This window comes from Eschrichtius robustus, chromosome X, assembly GCF_028021215.1.
Source record: "Eschrichtius robustus isolate mEscRob2 chromosome X, mEscRob2.pri, whole genome shotgun sequence".
NCBI classification, from domain to species: Eukaryota; Metazoa; Chordata; class Mammalia; order Artiodactyla; family Eschrichtiidae; genus Eschrichtius; species Eschrichtius robustus.
This window is the reverse complement of record NC_090845.1, coordinates 17,481,173-17,500,278: the sequence shown is the minus strand read 5'-3', so window position 1 is coordinate 17,500,278 and position 19,106 is coordinate 17,481,173. Positions and strand designations below refer to the sequence as shown.

At 49.5% G+C, this 19,106-nt stretch overlaps 1 protein-coding gene across 3 annotated transcripts in view; it reads left to right on the top strand.

The window, feature by feature from the left end:
* The window catches only part of MAP7D2 (MAP7 domain containing 2), a 93,987-nt gene extending 75,415 nt beyond the window's left edge, over positions 1-18,572 (top strand). For all 3 annotated transcript variants that reach the window (XM_068533120.1, XM_068533121.1, XM_068533119.1), the window contains 8 exons: positions 3,366-3,634; positions 4,212-4,344; positions 11,638-11,863; positions 12,617-12,721; positions 13,678-13,734; positions 14,188-14,266; positions 14,977-15,163; positions 18,323-18,572. In XM_068533120.1, the coding sequence (XP_068389221.1) occupies positions 3,366-3,634; positions 4,212-4,344; positions 11,638-11,863; positions 12,617-12,721; positions 13,678-13,734; positions 14,188-14,266; positions 14,977-15,163; positions 18,323-18,572 (1,306 nt within the window). The remainder of the gene's footprint in view (positions 1-3,365; positions 3,635-4,211; positions 4,345-11,637; positions 11,864-12,616; positions 12,722-13,677; positions 13,735-14,187; positions 14,267-14,976; positions 15,164-18,322) is intronic.
* The last annotated feature ends 534 nt before the right edge of the window (positions 18,573-19,106 follow it).

Genomic DNA, 19,106 nt, shown 5'->3' with positions numbered 1-19,106 from the left:
GCATGCACTTGACATTCCAGGGAGTAAGTGACGTGTTTTGATCGCCTCAGTGCATTAGACCAGGTCCTTTAAGACACCCTCCTGGTGGTTATAGCAGCAGTATGGCCCTAGACGACAGCGTGGAAGGAGAGTGTTGCCAAGCAGAAGATCCCCTGCTGTACGGTGGTACAGGCTGTTTGAACCTGAATGCAGGTTTTTGCAGCTGATTGGAAAACGATGCTTAATGGAGCGCTGTCATCATGAGGTAGCGGGGCTTGTGGTTTCCCCCGTTTTACTTCTTCCTCCTGCTTTTGGTTCGTTCTTGTCTGTGAGGATAATTCGGATTTTTATTTTATATGTTTCACTAACACCGATATAACAGCTGTTGTGTGCTTACTCTGTGCCAGGTCTAAAATGAACATCTGGGGATCGTGGTGACCCCAGGCTCTGGCTTAGCCACCATTGCGACACAGGGAGTAGGGCCAAGTTGGAAGAAGTGGAGTCAGGGAGTCATGGGCACAGACCGCAGTTCTGTGGCTTACTTAACCTCTCTAAGCCCGCTTCCTACCTCCATAAAGTGACCCTAATAATAGTACCTGTGTCATACCAGTTTTTGACAACTAAAAGAGACATACACGTATACACACATACATACACAAATACACTTAGCAGCACAGGGGCTGGTGTGCAGACAGCCCTCAGGAAGTGTGGACACAGTTCTGGAGGGTGCTAGAGGAAGTGTGAGCTCCAGATCACTGGGGGAGGGATCCAGGTGCGGCCCTGGCTGTCTGAACACAGAAGGCACTGATGATGCCCTCTCAAGCCAGGGCTCTCAGGAGACTCTCAGGCGGGCCTCGGGGGGCGTGGGGATTCGGACACTGCCCCTCAACCAGAGCAGCACCACTTTTACCTGCTTTATACGGATAGAAGGGGCGTGGGGGCGCTATATGTATGTCTCACCTCAGTGGTTCTCAGCTGGGGGTGATCTTGCCCCTGCGGGGGCATTTGACAATGTCTGCAGACATTTTTGATTGTCACACCTGTGGTGGGTCGGGGGGAGTGGAGATTGCTACTGGCATCTAGCGGGTTGAAGCCAGGGATGCTGCTGAACGGTGCACAGAATAGCTCCACAACAAGGAATGATTCAGCCCCAAATGTCATGGCAGGATTGAGAAACCCTGGTACACATGCATACGTATATGGAGGAAGCAAGAGGATTCTGTGCCTGGCTTTTATTTGGTTAGGGTCTAGGAACAAAAGTAGAAAACCAAGGTTATATAGAAACGCCTGCTTGTCAAGAGGTCCCTCGGGAATGGTGGGGCCTGAGTTGGCTGAGCCCCAGGGCAGAGGGAGAACAGTCTGCAAAGAGGAGGCACCGTCCACGTGGACGAGGTGTCACGGGGGTTCTGTGTGGCTCCAGGCCTAACAGAATGGTGGCACAAGGGAAGTCGGTGTGGCGAGTATGAAGTGATTCTTTCTGGGGTCACAGTGGTCCAGCTAGGGAGCAGACTGCCAGACAGGGGTGGACAGTCCACCGTGGAAGTGGGATCTGGACTGATTCCATATCAGTAAAATGGTTGATGCTGAAATAACTGAATTTTTAAAATTCAGATCACGTTCAAGTCGTATTCATTGGGTCATTGTGTGGCCCTCAGCCTGGCATTAACTGAGAAAACGTGTTCTCCTTGGCACCCGGAGCTGGGCTTTTACCATGAGAGCATCATTGGAAAACTGGCCTGCATCTTTTCCAGTCCACATACCACTTGAGGATTATTTTCCAGCTCAAGACCAAGTTTAATATTGATCTGATTATATTTTTTCCTTACCACCAGGATCTGATTAGGAAACTCTTTAGGTCTCTGGTGAGAAATTGGCCTTTAATATTACGTTGAGTTGCCATTTTTATTTCTGTTTTTATAGATCAAAAATGGTTGAACATTAGCAATTTCATATGGTTCAGCCTGCTACAGGATTGAGAGTGACAATGCGTAATTTACGAACAGATTACTTTATGTTCTTCCTAAAAAGTACTCTGTACAAGTGTCGCACCCCTGTGCGAACTTTGGGTACCCTCGGCAACTGAAGCTAGGCTGTTATCTACGTCACCAGGAGCCAGGCCTAGGCCAGCACACCTGTAATGGACCTTCTTCCAACAGATGTAAGACAGGGTCCTGCATTTTAACAAAGTGGTGTTTTCCTCGGTAGACACGGGCTTGCCCTCACCTTTTGCGTCTTCCCAGTAGCAGGAGAGAGTCTTTTAAACCTTAGGAACCTCCAAAAAGACACCCCCTGTCCCCACCTCTTGGCTGACTTTGTTTCTCAGAACTTGAAAAGGAACCAGATGTCAATTATACCTCAGTAGTGGTGAATTAAAAAAAAAAAAAGGAACTAGAAACATTGAAGACATTATGCAGAGGGAAATAAGCCAGACACAAAAGGGCAAATGCTGTATGATTCCACTTCTATGAGGTATGCGGAATTGTCAAATTCCTGGAGACAGAAAGTGGCAAGGTGGTTGCCAGGGGCTGGGGAGAGGCAGGAATATGGAGTTAGTGTTTAAAGAGTACAGAGTTCTGGAGATGGACGGTGGGGATGGTTGCACCACAGAGTGAATGTACTTAATGCCACTGAACTGTACACTTCAAAGTGGTTAAGATGGTAAAGTTCATGTTGTTTGTATTTTGCCATAATAGAAAAAAATGGGAGCAGGGTCGTTCATTGCCATATGCTGAAGCCAGATCCAACCCTGGTGCTCCTCTACAAAGAGGAGGTAGGAAAATGCCTAACACTTTATTCTTATGTTGTCGTCAAACTTAAGTGAAATTCGGACATGACGTCATCGGCTGGGCTTCCTAAAATATTGTCCCTTCCACCAGGGACATCTTCTAGATACCATATGTTCCTGTTAGGGTGATAATACTTCAGGGACTTCTTACTTACTTACTTACTTACTTACTTATTTATATTTCTTGGCTGCGTTGGGTCTTCGTTGCCGCGCGCAGGCTTTCTCTAGTTGCGGCGAGTGGGGGCTACTCTTCGTTGCGGTGCGCGGGCTTCTCGTTGCACTAGCTTCTCTTGTTGCAGAGCACGGACTCTAGGCACGCGGGCTTCAGTAGTTGTGGCGTGCGGGCTTAGTTGCTCCGCGGCATGTGGGATCTTCCTGGACCAGGGCTTGAACCCGTGTCCCCTGCATTGGCAGGCGGATTCTTAACCACTGCGCCACCAGGGAAGTCCTACTTCAGGGACTTCTGAGTGTGTGCTCCGCCTTACATTTGTTCCCCTTGAAGGATGAAATTGTTCAACTCTTTGGAACCAGGTATCTTTGGAACAGAGGGTTCTGTGGTCAGGCCCGGTAATCATCTTCTGGCGTGGTTTTGGTTTTCCAGGGCAACTTCAAAAGCATATCCACAGTCTCCAAAGAACGTGAAGCCGCCATACCCAGGGTCTCCGGTGAAGTACCGCTTCCCCGCCTTTTCTGGCCAGGAAACACCCAAGAAGAAAGCAGAGAAAGAGAAGAGCAACAAGGAAAGGGAGGGCGCCCTGGCTCAGCAGGCAGCCGGCCCACCTGGGGAGGAGGCCCCAGAGAAGCACGTGGCAGACAGACACGCCACCGAGAAGCATGAGGCCGCGGCAGGGAAGGCCGAGGGTGGTGGAGGTAGGCCCTCCTCGCCCCGCCGGTTCTCCCTCTGACTCCATCCACGCGGCAGTCTCGGGTTTGGGGAAGAGACGGGGATTTTTCCCGGAGACAACTCCATGCCCTCGTGCCACTCTCTCAGGCTTGCATGTCGCCCCGAGTCCTTCCCCTCGCTCTCCTGAGGGTCTCCTGGCAGAGGAGACCGAGGGGCTGACGCTGCTTCTAGCCGTGGAAGCCCACGGGGGTGCTCAGCTGCATCCAGCCAGCATCTGCCCTTCCCACAGAGCGGGTCTTCCTTTAGTCCTTGAAGCTTCCGTGACAGCTGCGGTGGGTTCACCCAGATCGGCGCAGCGGTGGTGGCTGCCTTGGGACTTGCTGGTGACCCTGTCTCTCCCCGTCGCCTTTCCACTGCCCTCCGTGGTGGAATGCGTCCAGGGTCACAGCCAGCTTGTTGCAGCCTCTCTGCTTGGTGGCTGATTGTGCTGGTCCTGGCAGCATTTCCCATCACCCACTGGGTTGGATTTTTCAATTCCAAGTGGTAGCTGCCGTGTGAGTGCAGTCACTGTTTCATTTCCCTTGGTCTTTTCCTCCAACGCAGCCTCGTGGAAGCCCACAGCGGGCACCACTGATGCAGGAGAGGCCGCAAAGATGCTGGCCGAAAAGAGACGACAGGCCCGGCTGCAGAAGGAACAGGAGGAGCAAGAACGTCTGGAGAAGGAAGAGCAAGACAGGTAAGGGGGTGCTCAGACCTTTTCAGATCACGCGGAAGCTCCCAGCTCCTGGACCTCAGGGTTACCGACAGCCCCTGTTCTCAGCATGGACTCTAGGACCAGCCAGGCCTCGTAGAGCTATCAAAGGAGTTTGAGTTTTGTTTATAGAATGAGGTTCTCCCTGAAAAGACAGGAGGTTCCGGATGTAGACATCTTGATTCTGCTTCCTGAATCATGTTTTTTCCCCCAAATTATTCTAACTCTCACCCCCAGGTAAGAGAAAGGAGGGTTGAGCAGAGGCTCCTAGCTGGGGCCGAAGCCGACCTCATAGTCCTTGAGACGCGAGGTACGGGGACTCCCATCCTGGAGCACGAAAGAAGATGTCTTGGCAGTGGTCCCTAAACTTCGGAGGGTGTCAGAGTCAGTCAGGGGTTGCGGTGAAAATACACAGGCCCAGGCCGTGTCCCGCTTCAGTAGCTCACCAGGGTTTGAGAACCACTGCATTGGCCCCTGGGGCACTTGGTCAAAATACAGACAGTTCTGCCTATTCTGGTCTTAGTATTCAGAGAGAAATGCATGTTGAAGGGCAAGGTAGATTTTATCATTAAATTGATAAAGGAAGCTCTTAGGATAATCACAGAGTACAGTCCAGTACTGTTGAGAGGATTTAACGTGACAGGGAGCCAGCCATGTTGCCGTGCTTCACTCAGCCATGGCGCTGAGTTTAATCAGTGATAGAATATTCTTCATCCTTAAGTGACCTTGGCAAGTCTTTTGTGGTCTGTCATTACACTTCTGCTGATTTATTTATTTGAAGGGGTAGCAGGGAGGTCTGGCTGGTTCCTTCTTTGAACTCTGGACTTCTCTGATGATTTTCCCACCTCCAACCTTTTGGTCAACAGCAGCAGGTCTTTTTATTGAGTGGTGTGCTTGGGCTGGGTTGGGTGGGCCGCAGGGTGTGTGAAGGGAGGTCCCAGGAGAGGAAGGTGAGTCGCAGGACCTCAGTGACAGGGCTTGGGATGTGCAGGCCCTGAGCAGGTGAGTCGCGTGCCTGTAGCTTGTGCTAGGGAAGGTGCAGCTCTCTGCCTTCCAGCCAGCAGCCTGTCCCGTTTTCCTTCACAGCGCAGCTCCGCAAAGAATTGACTGTACTGCCTGTCTCTGTTTCCTCTACTCACACTCAGTCTGCAGACCTCACACTCAGCATTCCTCCTAATTGCCAGACTCCTAATCCATTTCTTGGTTGGCTTTGACCGTGTCGCGCTTGCCCTTGCTTCTCTGGCCTCTCCTTCTCAGTCTCCTCTGTCTCCCGCTCAGCCCCTCACGCATCACCTGGGCGCCCAGCCCTCAGTCCTTGACCAGCTTCACCTGACAAGCCCTTCCCGAGCAGCGCTGCGCCCTCCTGCCCTGCCCGCGCCCCCATCGCGCTGCCAGCTTCCTCTGGCTTCAAAGTTTGGGGCTCGCATTTCACACAGCGTCCTCATGCTCAGCATTTGGGGTGCTGACCCAACTCTGCTCTCATCTCCCTTTCTGCCCTCATCTTTTCTTTGCCTCGTTTTACCATCTATTTCTGAAGCCAATTTCATCTTGCTCTGTAAACCTTCAATACTTCCTGGTACAAGGGAGGCATTAAATCACACATGTGTACTGATGCCTCCTGAGCCTGTGCTGTCCAGTACCACCGCCTCTAGTCCCAGGCGGCCACCGAAATGGAAATACACTAAGATCAAGTCCAATTCAGTTCCCCAGCCGTATGGCCACATTTCAAATGCTCAGTAGCTACATGGCTAGTGGCTACCATATCGGACTGCACAAATCTCTAGAACGTTTCCCTCATCACAGCAAGGTCTATTGGCTAGCACTGGTCTAGAACCTGCAGGCAGTATTTCCAACTGCTTTATGCTTTCCTTTAAGTGTGTCCCACACGCATCTGAAATTGAGCATTTCCAAAGCACACCTTAGTGTCTTTCTCGCAGACTTCCTTTTCCTTTCACAAGCTCTGTCCTCCATGTCTCCAGGCACCCAGATCAGAAGTGTCCGAGCCAGCTCTCAACTTTCCCCTCTCCTTCCTCCTCAGTATCCCGTCCCCTGTCAGGTCTGTCTCGGCCGCCTCTAGCATCTCTCTCGTCTCCCTTCCCCTCCAGCCACTCCTCCCCTCCTGAGCTCTGACCCCTGTGGTCTCTCACCTGGACTGTGTCCGTGGCATCCGCACTGAGCTCCCTGCTCTAGGTCTCCCAGAGCTCATCCACTGTCCACACTGTGTCCCCAGTGCCTGTTCTCAAATAAGCGTCCTTGTCCTGCTCCTGTCCTTTAACAAGCCAGTGACTCCCCTGCCCACAGGAGGCCTGCCACGGCCTGAGCACCCCCGTCCCCTGCAGCTCCACACCTCCTCATCTGCTTTCACGCTGCCTCCCGTGGCCTCGAGCTCCTTGTCACCAGACACATTTTCCATTCTCCGACTCGGGTCAAGCCTTGCTCCCTGTCTGCAAGCCTTTCCAGCCCTGCCCCTGGGAGAGAACAGAACTCTCCCACTCTTCACCCACCCAGCCCGGCTGGTCGGCTGATCACAGAGCCTCCTCATTTGTTCACAGGCCTACTTCCCCCAACTAAGCACCTTAAAAGGCCGGGATACAGTCTTTGGATCACTGGTGCTGGCGCTCAGTAAACATACAGGAAAGGTAGAGAAGGAGGAAGAGGCCCAACTGAGAAGCCATTGCAATTGCGGGTTAAGAGAAGGCAGCGCAGTGTGGTGGAGCTGGAGCTGGAGGAGAGAAGGCGGGTTCAACAGAAATGGGCCCATTCAAAGTCGACACCAAGGTTTGATTCTAAGCACTTAGGAGAATGGTACACCCAATGACAGATAAAGGAAGGACAGAAGGAATTGATTTTAGAGGGTAAAAACAAGCCATGTGATTGTAGATAAACTAAGTTTTAAGGTGCCTGCAAGATATCCAGGTGATTAGAAATGGAATTGAAGCCTGGGGCCTAGGTAAAAATGAGAGCAATACACTCGACCCAAAATCAGTTTTCCCCTCTCTTGCCAGAATATGAAGCTTTGCTAGCACCACGTGGGAGGTGAGAAAGTACAGTACCACACAACCAGGGCCTGGAACACAGCGGACACCTCTTGGAATAAGATCATCCTCACGCCTGTTTTGTGCTTAAGAGTCAGTAGTTGAAGCCACACAAGTGTAGTTGCCAGATGAGAGAATATAGAGAAAATAAAGATACTTGAGCCAAACCGTGGAAAGCCAATCACTGTCACAAACTGGTGAGGAAGATGCCATCCGAGTCAGGGACGAGACTGCTCAGAGCAGAAGGGCTGACAAGGTGTCCAGACAGCTGGGCCCGGAGAAAGGGCAAATGCTGGTCCAGTCCCCGCTAGCAGTGACCCTGGGGGTCTCCTGGAAGCATGCAGAACAGGGCACGGCACCTGGGCTCGTGGATGGCCCAAGATAGAAATCAGGATTCTTGGAGTTGGAGCAAGAAACCCTAGACCCTGGGTCCGCCCCGGGGAAGGCACTGGCAGAAACTAGAAGCAAAGAGATCTTACTGGGATTCCAAAATGAGTCACGTTAAGAAGTTAAGATAGCTGCCGTGGGCGCAAGTGGAAAGGTGGTTGAGTTAGGCACCCTCCATCAGCAGGGTCGCATAGCCAGGCTGCAGCTCGGTGTCCGTGCCAGAGGTGGCCCGGCCCTGCCGGCAGAGGTCCTGGCACCGCTCAGCCCTGGCAGCTCGTCGGTTGAGCCTCCGGGTGGTGGGCTGTCGGGGTAAGAGCTGGGCAGGCAGAGCCATTCCGGCGCGGGGGGTGGGGGGTGGCGGCCGAGTCAGGAAGGGAGAGCCAGGCCCTCACAGGAGGGAAGTCGAATGCCGCCTGCACCTGCGAGACGTGTCGAGGCTGGGGAAAGCCCGTTTGGTCTTGGGGTTTAGGACATGAATGGAGGTTTGGGGGGAAATCATGGAGAGGGGTGGAGACATAAGCAGCTTGGCCGAGGTGAGAGGGCGGAGGCCCTGAATCTCAGCAGAATGTAGGGGAGAGGGGACTGAGGAGAGTTGTTTGGGATGCCTGAGGCCTGAGTGTTTTGCAGGCTGTGGGAAGGTCCGTGTAGAAGGGCAAAGCAATGGAAGGAAGAGAGGGGAACGGTGGAAGGAACTCGGGTGCGGGAGGGCGTGGAATTAATAGTGTGGTTGGTGGCATTTATAATCCTTTGCATCTAAGCAGAAGAAAGGGGACATTTTCTGAGCAGGAATGCTGTAGAGGAGTGAAGTTTAGGAAGCGCAGATCAGGTGGCCCCGGTCTTCTCTGTAAAGTGGTTGCTGATGCCGTCGACTAAGGAGGATGTGGAAGACGGTGGGGAAGTGGAGGTTTGGACTGTTCCCCTGGGGGTCTGGGAGATGAGGATGGATGGCTGGCGTGGCGGCTGAGGCCCAGGGAAAGATGACCAGTCGGCCTTGTCTGGGCCTTAACTCCAACCAGTGTTGACAACCCAGGAGGGCCCAGAGTGGCCCCCATGCCATCCCACAGATGCTCAGGAGTGGCTGGGCAGCCTGGGCGCCCTGAGAGAAGAGGGAGTGGATGCAGGGACGGCACAGAGCTGCCCGGGGCCGGTCAGGAGAGAAGGCGGCGAGGGACGGGTGAGGGCAGGTCAAAGAAGGGGAAGGTTAGGACATTGAAGGTTAAGCTTTTTTAAATGAAAACTTTTAAGCACGTAAGGAAGGGAGAAAGTGAAACCCACATACTCATCCGGAGATTGAACGAGCCGAGACTGAACATGTGTCAGGGACATGGTGCAAATGTGAGAGGGTGGGACGAGAGGGGGCCGGGGTCTGGAGGTTGAGAGATGGGGGTCGTTACACAGAAGACCCTCACCGGTGGCCAGGAACGGGGATGAGGGATGCAGCCACTGAATGATGACTACAGTGCACAGTTTTCTGGTACTTTCTACCTGGTGAGGAAGGGGGGTAGGTTTGGGGTGGGTGACAGGAGTACACGTGGGTCTGGTGAGCTCCGGAGGGAGCCGGTATGACGGCAAGGGCAGTGGGGTTGGGCTGCCTGCAGCAGAGGGGCACCGGGGAGATGACACAGCCGTGTCCTCTCTGGTTCGTTAAGCAGGGAGAGAAAGAGTGTTTGTTCTTGGAGAGAATTTTGAGAGACTTGGTTTCACACAGGGAAAGCCAGTTCTTAGCTACTTTGGGGGAAGCAGAGTGTGGTTAAATGGAGGGAATTTTGTCTGTAGGGGCTTATGGGCCTGTGGGGAGGAATTCGTGCTGTGGGTGATGACGGGGATTATGGAGACCTAGCGGCTAAGAGGATGCGTTACTGCATGGCTATGCATCGGGCACCTCTGAAGTCCTCATGGTAAAATGGAAGAAACCGAGTGGCTTTTCAGATCCTAAGGATGAAGTAGCTTGTGGGTCAATTTATATACGTCTCCTTTGTGTATTAACTTCTCTGAGACAGTCACAACTGGCTCCTTAAAAGAGAGAGAAATACTAAAACAGTGCTCTGATTAACCTTGGGAGAAGTTTTGTTATTGACACATCCGGTTTTTATAATCCTGTGTTGGGTATCCTAGTCTTTCATTGAGGAATCTAAGAACTGGTGAGTTTCTTTCTGACTAGACCCCATAATGCTCTTCTCCAAAGTTCTCCAGAATATTTGTTAGTAATTTCAGTTGTTCCAGCTTTTAGGCACTGCACCCTCTGCGAACGTAGAATACTTGTCATGTCCCATTGTAGTTTTAGGCTAATGTCTTTGTGTATTTTTTTACCTTTTAAAATATTTCTTTGGTGGCGCATAGGCTAATTGCCTCCGTGATTCCTGAAGCCAACCGTTAGGGTGGAAGGATGTTGTTTTTAAGTCTTGATCATTTATAACAATATACCAGCGCCCCAGTAAGTCAGTGATACATGCTTCCAAATAAAGGTAATTTCTGAAAAACATACAGATTTATAGATGCGCTTAAAAGGACACTGGGAATTGAAGAGAGCGTTCATTTTAAATTGTAAAACAAACTAGCATTTGAGAATCTGCCCAGGACCAGGCATTGTGCTAAGTGCTTCCCATGCATTATCTCATTTAATTCCCACAGTGATGTCGAGGAGCCAGTAATATAGCTATTCCCATTTTTTTTAAATGGGCGTCAGAAATGTTGAGTGACTTTCCAAGGAAGGGTCACACAGCAAGTGGCACAATCAGAATGCAGTCTTGGTCTTGCCCGTGTGGCACATTGCCAGTCAGTAACTCACTGCAAAATGAGTATAGTTATCCACATTTTTTCATAGAAGAGGAAAGTGACACACGTGAGCAGGAAGAACGTTAGAAATGTAAAAACAAGCACTTAGACTTTACAGAGTTTTCCCTCACTGCTTAAGCTCTTTATCGTTACATCGCTGACCATTCATCTGTGGATGAAAAATGTCTAAATGCCATTTAATTTTCATTTAGCAAAGAATAAAAGCTAAACATTTTTTTTTAAAGAATGCCAAAATAAATGGAAAATAGATGCTTTAATTCCTTAAATGTCAAGTTTCTGTTGAGCATTTTCTTCCATTTGCTGCTTCAGAAGTCACATACTAATTAAAACCAAAGTGAACTTTTTGAGCTCCTAGTCACTGCTCTCAAATTGCTGACTGGCACAGATGTGACCACTGAGACACTTCGAGGTTTTTGTTTTGTTTTGTTTTTCTAGCTTAAGTTGGTTTTTTTTTTTTAACATCTTTATTGGAGTATAATTGCTTTACAATGGTGTGTTAGTTTCTGCTGTATAACATAGTGAATCAGCCATACGTATACATATATCCCCATATCCCCTCCCTCTTGCGTCTCCCTCCCACCCTCCCTATCCCACCCCTCTAGGTGGACACAAAGCACCGAACTGATCTCCCTGTGCTATGCGGCTGCTTCCCACTAACTATCCATTTTACATTTGGTAGTGCGTTTAAGTTGGTTTTAAATATTTATCCTACTCAGCTTTTAAGGAATTCTCATTAAATAAGAATGATGGGTCTGTGGTCATTTGTAAATTGGCTAGGGAACATCTGTGTCTTCATTACAGTCTGTTCACAAATCAATACATTATTACTCTGGGTATCACAGAATTTAAAGTCCACCCTGGTTAATATTTTGTTGGTAACCGTATGGACTGGAGCGGCTTTCTGGGAAGGATGAGTCGTTTTCTTAAGTGGGTGCTAACTCACATGCATGTGTCTGTGACAGTGTCACGTGCTATGCTCTGCTGTTGGCACACAGCTCTTGGTAGTTTACCTTTTCGGCACTTCGTCGTTGTCTTCTAACATCAGTTATGTTCTCAAAAGGCTGGAGAGAGAGGAATTGCAAAGAAAGGCAGAGGAGGAGAGACCTCGCCTAGAAGAAGCAGCCCGTAAGCAGGAAGAGGAAAAGAAGCGGCAGGAGGAAGAAGAGAAAAGGAAGGCGGCAGAGGAGGCCAAGCGGAGGGCCAAGGAGGAGCTGCTGTTGAAAGAAGAGCAAGAAAAGGAAAAACAAGAAAAAGAAAAGCAGGAAAAGGCCATGATTGAAAAGCAGGTACTGTGCAGGTCTTTATATAGACTTTCCTTAAGGGCCTGAGTTAGTATTAGGTAAAATTAGTTAAATTTGGATGACTCATAATGTTTACTTGAAGTTTTTCTTTAGCTGGGCTAGTTAATAAATATGAGTTACTTTGGGCAACAGAAGTGAAGTTGGTAATATTTGCTGTATGTCCGTTTGGGTTCCCCCGAAGGCAGACCCTGGCTGAGAACTTGGGTGCCAGTAGTCTATTTGGGAGATGATCGCAGGAAGCTGGTAGGGAAGTGAGAGGAAAGCACATTGGTGAGTGGGTTACTGTGGGCAGCTGGAACTTGCTCCCTATGGAACTCTCTGAGAGACTGTGGACCATGCCTTAGAATTATCCCCCTGAGTGGTGAGGAAACTAGGTTATTTGTCTTCCAAGTCCTGCCCCTTATGGTTGAAGGTTACTGAGGGGAAATTAACTTCCTGAAATTTCTAGCCACATGCATACTCATGGCCAGAGACTACCCTCAGACACAAAAAGACCTCGACCTTGTATGCAGACTGTCTGCAGGTGATTTGCATGGTGCACCGAGGTCATATGAGTGAGACCCAACCATGTCTGCCATGTCATAGAGCAGGCTGTGTAAATCCACATTGAATATTGGAGCAGCACCCACTTTGGGGTAGATGATGAGGTGGAGGAATAGGTGCAACCCCCAGGGAATTAACGAGCGTTTTCTTTAGCTTAGTAAAGCCTATATCCCTTCTTTTACATGCTTCTACCAGAAGGAAGCAGCAGAAGCAAAGGCCCAGGAGGCAGCTAAACAGATGCGTCTAGAAAGAGAGCAGATCATGCTACAGATTGAACAGGAGCGACTGGAGAGGAAGAAGGTAAGGGCTAAGGGATCAGGAGTACTTAGGGTGAGGCAGGGACAGGAAGTGAGTCCAGTTACGTTCTGCAGTTGTTGGGTACGGTGCTCTTAAAATTGTTATTTAGGTTGATTTCGTTGATCATACTGTTGCGTCTTTATTAGTTTTCTGTCATCTTGTTCTTTCATTTACTGAGAGAGGGGTATTGAAAGCTCCATCTGTGATTATGTATTTCTCCATTACTCCTTCCAGTTCTATACATTTTTGTTTTTATATACATAATTTGAAGCTCTACTGTTAGGTGGATTTATATTTCAAATTATTAAATTTTCCCATTGAATTGACCCTTTTATCATTATGAAACGTCCTTCTTTATCTCTAGTAATATTTCTTAAAGTCTACTTTGTCAGCCCTTTTATGATTAGCACCTGCATGATAAATTTTTTCACTTTGAACCTATGTGTGTCCTTATAAATGTGCCTCTTATAAACAGCATATAGTCAGGATTTGTTATTTTAATCCAGTTTGACAGTTTTTGTCTTTTAATTGGGGTGTTTAGGCCGTTTAATGACGGGTAAAGGGTTTAAGGAGGCTGATTATAAAGCTCCATTCTCATGGTGTCCAATCTGTAGCCTCCCCTTCTGCACCTCAGCTTGGCTTTCTTTAGGGTGGTCCTCTTGAATGACAGGTAGTGATTTGCTGATTTCTAGGTAACTTAAGGAGAGGAAGGAGAAAGATGGGATATAAATTGTTGATTCTAGATACTTACTAGTTCACTCCTTAAGCATCTGACCTTGTTCGTATGGCAGAGGTGTATGTCTGCAAAATCAATGGAAAACCTTTCGATACACATTATCCTCTGCTGATGTTTCTTTTTTACAAGTTTTGTGAGGAATGTGAAATTGCATATAGACCTGGCTTACTTGTATATGTTTTTGGTCTTGTAGTTCTCTTACCTGGTTCTTTTTGGTTCCCAGAGAATAGATGAAATTATGAAGAGAACAAGGAAGAGTGATGTGTCTCTGGAAGTGAAGGTAGGCATTCAGAGTACCATTTTCATAATTCATGTACTGAGAAGAACAGAATGGTGGGATATATTCAGTGACATTGTAGGTCTCAGAGAGGATTAACCAGAAAAAAATGGGCTCTTCCTTGCTTTGTTCCTGGCTAGATTAAGGAGGCTGTAGGTCCCTGAAAGGAAAGAGGAGTCTAAGAGAGGAATTTCAGAGACGGGGTGATAACAAAAAATGTCCTCAGGGAAGTGGTGGTAGGGATGCAGGGAGAAGCATTATAGTCCACAGATAAAAAAAAAGAGAATGGTGGCATATTAATAAGGGAAACACAGCTGATTTGTAATAACCTCAGAAAATTCAAAGAATTACCGTGGAACAGACACTTGGCCCAGCATGGTTCCAAATATCCTCTGATACTTTTCAAAAGCACTTATCTTTCTACATAAAGCCAACCTTCCCTCTATTTGTTTTCAGAAAGAAGACCCGAAAGTGGAGCTTCAGCCTGCTGTGTGTGTGGAAAATAAGACAAAACCAGTTGTCCCCAACAAAATAGGTGAGCGTGAGGTCTGGTTCTTAGGTTCTTCCTTTCAGGAGGTGAGGGCTCATGGCGCTTCCTGTGGGGCTAGCACCCATGGGTCCTAAGAGCTTTATTACTGGAAGGGGCCTGTGCACTTTCCCCTCCCTTGTGGAGTTTCCATCTCCAGCACAGGTCTGTCAGGTCCACTTGGAAACCGGGGGGTTCCTCAGTTGCTCTAATAATCCCAGTGCCAGAGCCTGGCCATCTGCTGGCCGGCCTGCTTTCCGGGAAGCTTAATTGCTGGTCAGGTTCTATGAAGAACTGACTCTGCTGTTCTACGGCAGTTTCTTCTGCCTTCCAGAGTTCTGGATAGTCCAGCTCTTTTCTATCATGTGTACTTAAAGCTCCTCAGGTTGGGCTATTTCGTGGCAGCCAAAGTCAGAAAACGCATACCCATCTCAGAGTCACTCTTCACATTTCTCTTTAGCCTTGTGGCTCAAGAGCCTGGGGACCTGTACAGCATATGACAGCATATGACCCCGGTGGGTCATGAGCCCTGCACAGACACTGATGATGTCATTTGTCATCTCTTCCCGCTGGGAAGGTGACTACATGGGGTTCTTTTTACAAAAGATATTGCATTGTTGGTAAAGTAGAGGATTCATTGCCTCTATAGATATTTCCCCTGTTATTTCATTGTTTGGGATATTTTATGATTGACAGAATGACTTTGTGTTCTCCATCAGAAATCAATGGCTTGAACACCTGCCAGGAAGTTAATGGTGTGGAACGTGCTGCCCCAGAGACTTTCCCCCAGGATGTTTTTGCTAATGGACTTAAGCCAGGTGGGGGACTTGTTCATCTGGACACCCTTGATGGGAAATCAAACAGTCTGGATGATTCAACCGAAGAAGTTCAGTCTATGGATGTGAGGTAAGTCCATTGCTTTTGCATTTGAGCCTCATGTCTTCCCCAGATACCTCCACCACCTCTTAGTTGATTTCTTCATCTTTTCCACACCCAAATCTTTGTACACACCTATAGTAGGCACGGTTGCCATTCAGGAAAGCTAACAGTGGTATAATTAGTATCCATGTTTTGGGTTGAGTTCCCTAGAAACAGAGCCTGGGACAGGGATTCTAGGGCATGGGATTTATCAGAAGAGAGCTCTCAGGAGAAAGGGGAGGGAGGGAAGCAGGATTGGGCAGGGGGAGTCACTAAGCAAGGATCTGGTCTCAGCTGGTCCCAGTGGAGCTCTGGAGGATGGATTTCCACCAGAGAGGGGTCTGACTGCAGTAAGGGAGGCGGCCTTCATGGCACTGTGTTTGTCAGCCATCGACTGTGGAGCACCCAGGGTGGGGATGCTCCCATCAGCCAAAGGCAATTGTCCAGAGGAAGGGCAGCAGCTGTGAGCCCATAGCAGCTGGGGGGTGGGCGCAACCACAGGTAAAGGGGATCTGGGTGGGGCACCAAAAGGGCCCACTCACTGTGTCCAGTGTCTCATGTTTAAGTAAACTTGTCATTGGAAACTTGATAAAGGAACTAATTTGCTTTCAGATCCTAACAACTTAAGGAATTCTTAACTGGTATATGTTTGTGGATAACATTGCCTGGCAAATTAATCCTGGACCAAAGGAGAGCTCAGTTAGCCCGGGGTTGGGGCAGAGGCGCTGGAACAGTGCAGTGCAGGGCAGTCGGGCTGGGGGTCCTCTCTGTGACAGGAGGGAATGCCAGTATTTTGCACAAGCTCTGCCAGAGCTCCAGCCTGCCGGAGCTTACACTTCTCTCCTTGCCTGTGAATACTCAGCCTCAGTCTGGGGGGAGGCAGGTGGGGAGCAGAGCCTTTCCCAGGGCACACTGACTGTAAATATCCCAGCTCGTGCACCCTGGCCTTGAGCCAGATATGGGAAAACCCAGGGTCCAGCTGCTCCGTCACCAGGAGAGCGAGTCCTGCGCAGCCTGAGAGTAGGGCCTCCTCAGGCCTTGCCACCACCCGCCACTGTCGTGGCAGACTTCCTGTAAGTGGTGCCACTCTGCCCCCAGGGGGACACGGAACTGCTGGGGCGTCTTAAAGGATAACACAGTACCTCCCGCCGCCATGTTGAGGCAGTTGTGCTTATTCTTTCTGCCTCTGGGTGGGTGGGGGAGCGGGACAAGACCTGGCACTGGCCATGGTTCAAGGAAGTGAAGGAGCTTTGTGTGTGCACTGCGTTCTTGGTGTGGCCACCTCTGTATTGGAGAAGGGTGACTCCTGGGGGCAGCGCCCAAACTCGTGGCGCCATTCTGTCCTCCGCCTGCTCTGACCAGCTGTTCAAACCCTGGGAATGGAGGTGGGCAAGGCGGAGATGGGGCGGGTGTTCCCACTAATGAAGCAGTTTGCCCAGGCTCCGGCCACCGGAAGTGGCGTCAGGTCAGCTGCTGCCCCTTAACTAGGCTCAGTGTGAGGGAGACAGATCATCTGAGCTTCTGCAGTTCAACTCGTTTTTCTAGATTCTTCTCTAAGCTCTTATGGAGGAAGAAAAAAAAAACCAGACAAACCTGACAGCAGCCCTACTCTGGCTGTTCAGAGAGACTCCTGGTGAGGGGACCTCAGATCCCAGCCCACCACTCATCTGAGCTAGGCCTCTGGTTGACACACTACGAGAAACTCCTCCTTCCACCTCTAGGGAGAGGAGAGAGAGAGAGAGAGACGAGGCCCGCGGGGGTGGGGTGGGGGGGACGGGGGAGTGGAAGCCTCACTTTAGCGAGGGCGCCGTGGGAGAGATCGGCTCTGCAGGTGGCCGGGTGGGTGGCGGGGGTCCTTGCTAACGACGTTCCTGGCCTCAGCTGAGCATGTCCTCCAGGTGGCTCCCGCAAAGTCTTCCCCGCGTGGTCGCCTGGGGGGAGAAACGCTTGTTGATTGCATTTTGCAGCGGAGGAAAGTGAGGTCTGGGGAGGGAAAGCTGCTCCCCAGAGGCGGTGCTGATAGAGAGAGGCTGCACCAAGGCACCCCGTGGTGATTAGACCCCCCCCCCCCACCTTCAGCTCACTTTCAGCTTCTGGCATTGGCTCTGTTTGCATTTCCCATTTTAAGGGTTTTGGAAGCGCTTGGCTTCTCTGTAGTAGTGCGCTGGTGCCTGCGGGTTTTTACTTTCTTCCCATGGGCAGCGTGAGCTTGGCCTTCGCAGCCCTGCTCAATCTGAAACCACACACCTCAGATGGGACTTGAACCCATGGGCTGGGACTCAAACCCACCGTATTTTAATTGCAATCGCACACCTGGTCTCAGGACTTAATGAAGCTCAGGTTCTTTATGTCTCAGCGCAGAAGGAATTCAGCGAGAGGCAAAGTGATAGGCAAGAAGTAGATTTATTAATATAGAACGCTTGTGAGGGATACAAGTGGGCAGACAAGGGGGCTCTGCCCCAAGAACTAAGTGGGAAAGCCAGTTTATTTAGGGAGATACACACTCCAGAGACAGAGTGCAGGCCATCTCAGAAGGTGAGAGGCCCTGGGAGATGCACGTTCCATAGACAGAATACGGTCAGTCTCAAAAGGCAAGAGTGACCCTGAAATATGGCGGGGTTGGTTTTTATGGGCTGGGTAATTTCATACGCTAACAAGTGTGAGGATTATTCCAACTCTTTTGGAGAGGGGGCGGGGATTTCCAGGAATTGGGCCACCGCCTACTTTTTGGCCTTTTATGGTCAGCCTCGGAACTCTCATGGCGCCTGTGCGTTGTCCTTTAGCATATGCTAATGCATTATAATGAGGGTATAATGAGGCTCAGGGTCTAAGGGAAGTCGAATCTTCCACCATCCTGGGTCTAATCGGTTCTAACCAGTTTTTGTATCCTCAAGGGCTATGTCATTTTTTTAAAGGTTGCGCCCTGCCCCCTTCCCTCCTGTCTCAAATCCGCTTCCCTTCTGTCAGTGTCTCAGACTTGAACTAACTTGTATCTTTCATAATGTGTTACACACAAGCTCTGGCTCTAAATCCATCTTCTCTAGAAAAGAAGAGTAGTATAACAAAGTATGACAAATAGAATTAATAGTTTGTCTGTCTATCTCTCCATCTCTCTCTCTCCCTCCCTCTCTCCCCCTCCCCCTCCAGTCCTGTTTCAAAAGAAGAGCTTATCTCTATCCCAGAATTTTCACCAGTGAGTGAAATGATTCCTGGGGTATCTCTGGACCAAAATGGAACTGGTAATGCCCGAGCACTTCAAGATCTCTTAGATTTCACTGGCCCCCCCATTTTCCCCAAGAGATCCAGTGAAAATCTCAGCCTGGATGACTGTAACAAAAACCTGATCGAAGGATTTAACAGTCCTGGCCAAGAAAATACTCTGAACACCTTCTGTTGACAAATACAACATCTCTTTAATGAAAGGTACAGTCTTTTGATGCTAGTCTAAATCTGTAACTCTCCAACTGGGGTTTGTGAAGATAAGATAAACGTCACTCAGCCTCCTAGTCAGTTTTATTTTTACAAAAAGCAAACAAATGTGGACTCATGGTATGTACAAGAATTGAGATGGATTTCAAGTGAATCCTCATCTGAGAGCCTTCTGCGCCACCCCAGCGTGCCCACCCCTGCTGTTCGGGGCAGGGGGTGCATGTAGAAGCACTGGCTAAAAGTTTGACCAACCATCTGTCTCAAGTAGCAACTTTTTACAGACAAAGAGAGAATGCTGTAATAGTGGTGCAAGGTAGTGTTAATAAAATGAACTTCCCCCCTAGTTTTATTCAGTGACATCCCACATCCTATCTAGAATCACTTGTATACATTGGTGAGTGTTGGGCTAAATGGTTTGCTGTTCTGTTGACTTCCTCTGGATTCTTTCAAAGCAAACATCTGTTCCTGGATCATACCTGAAGGAGTAAGGGGGGCAAGAACT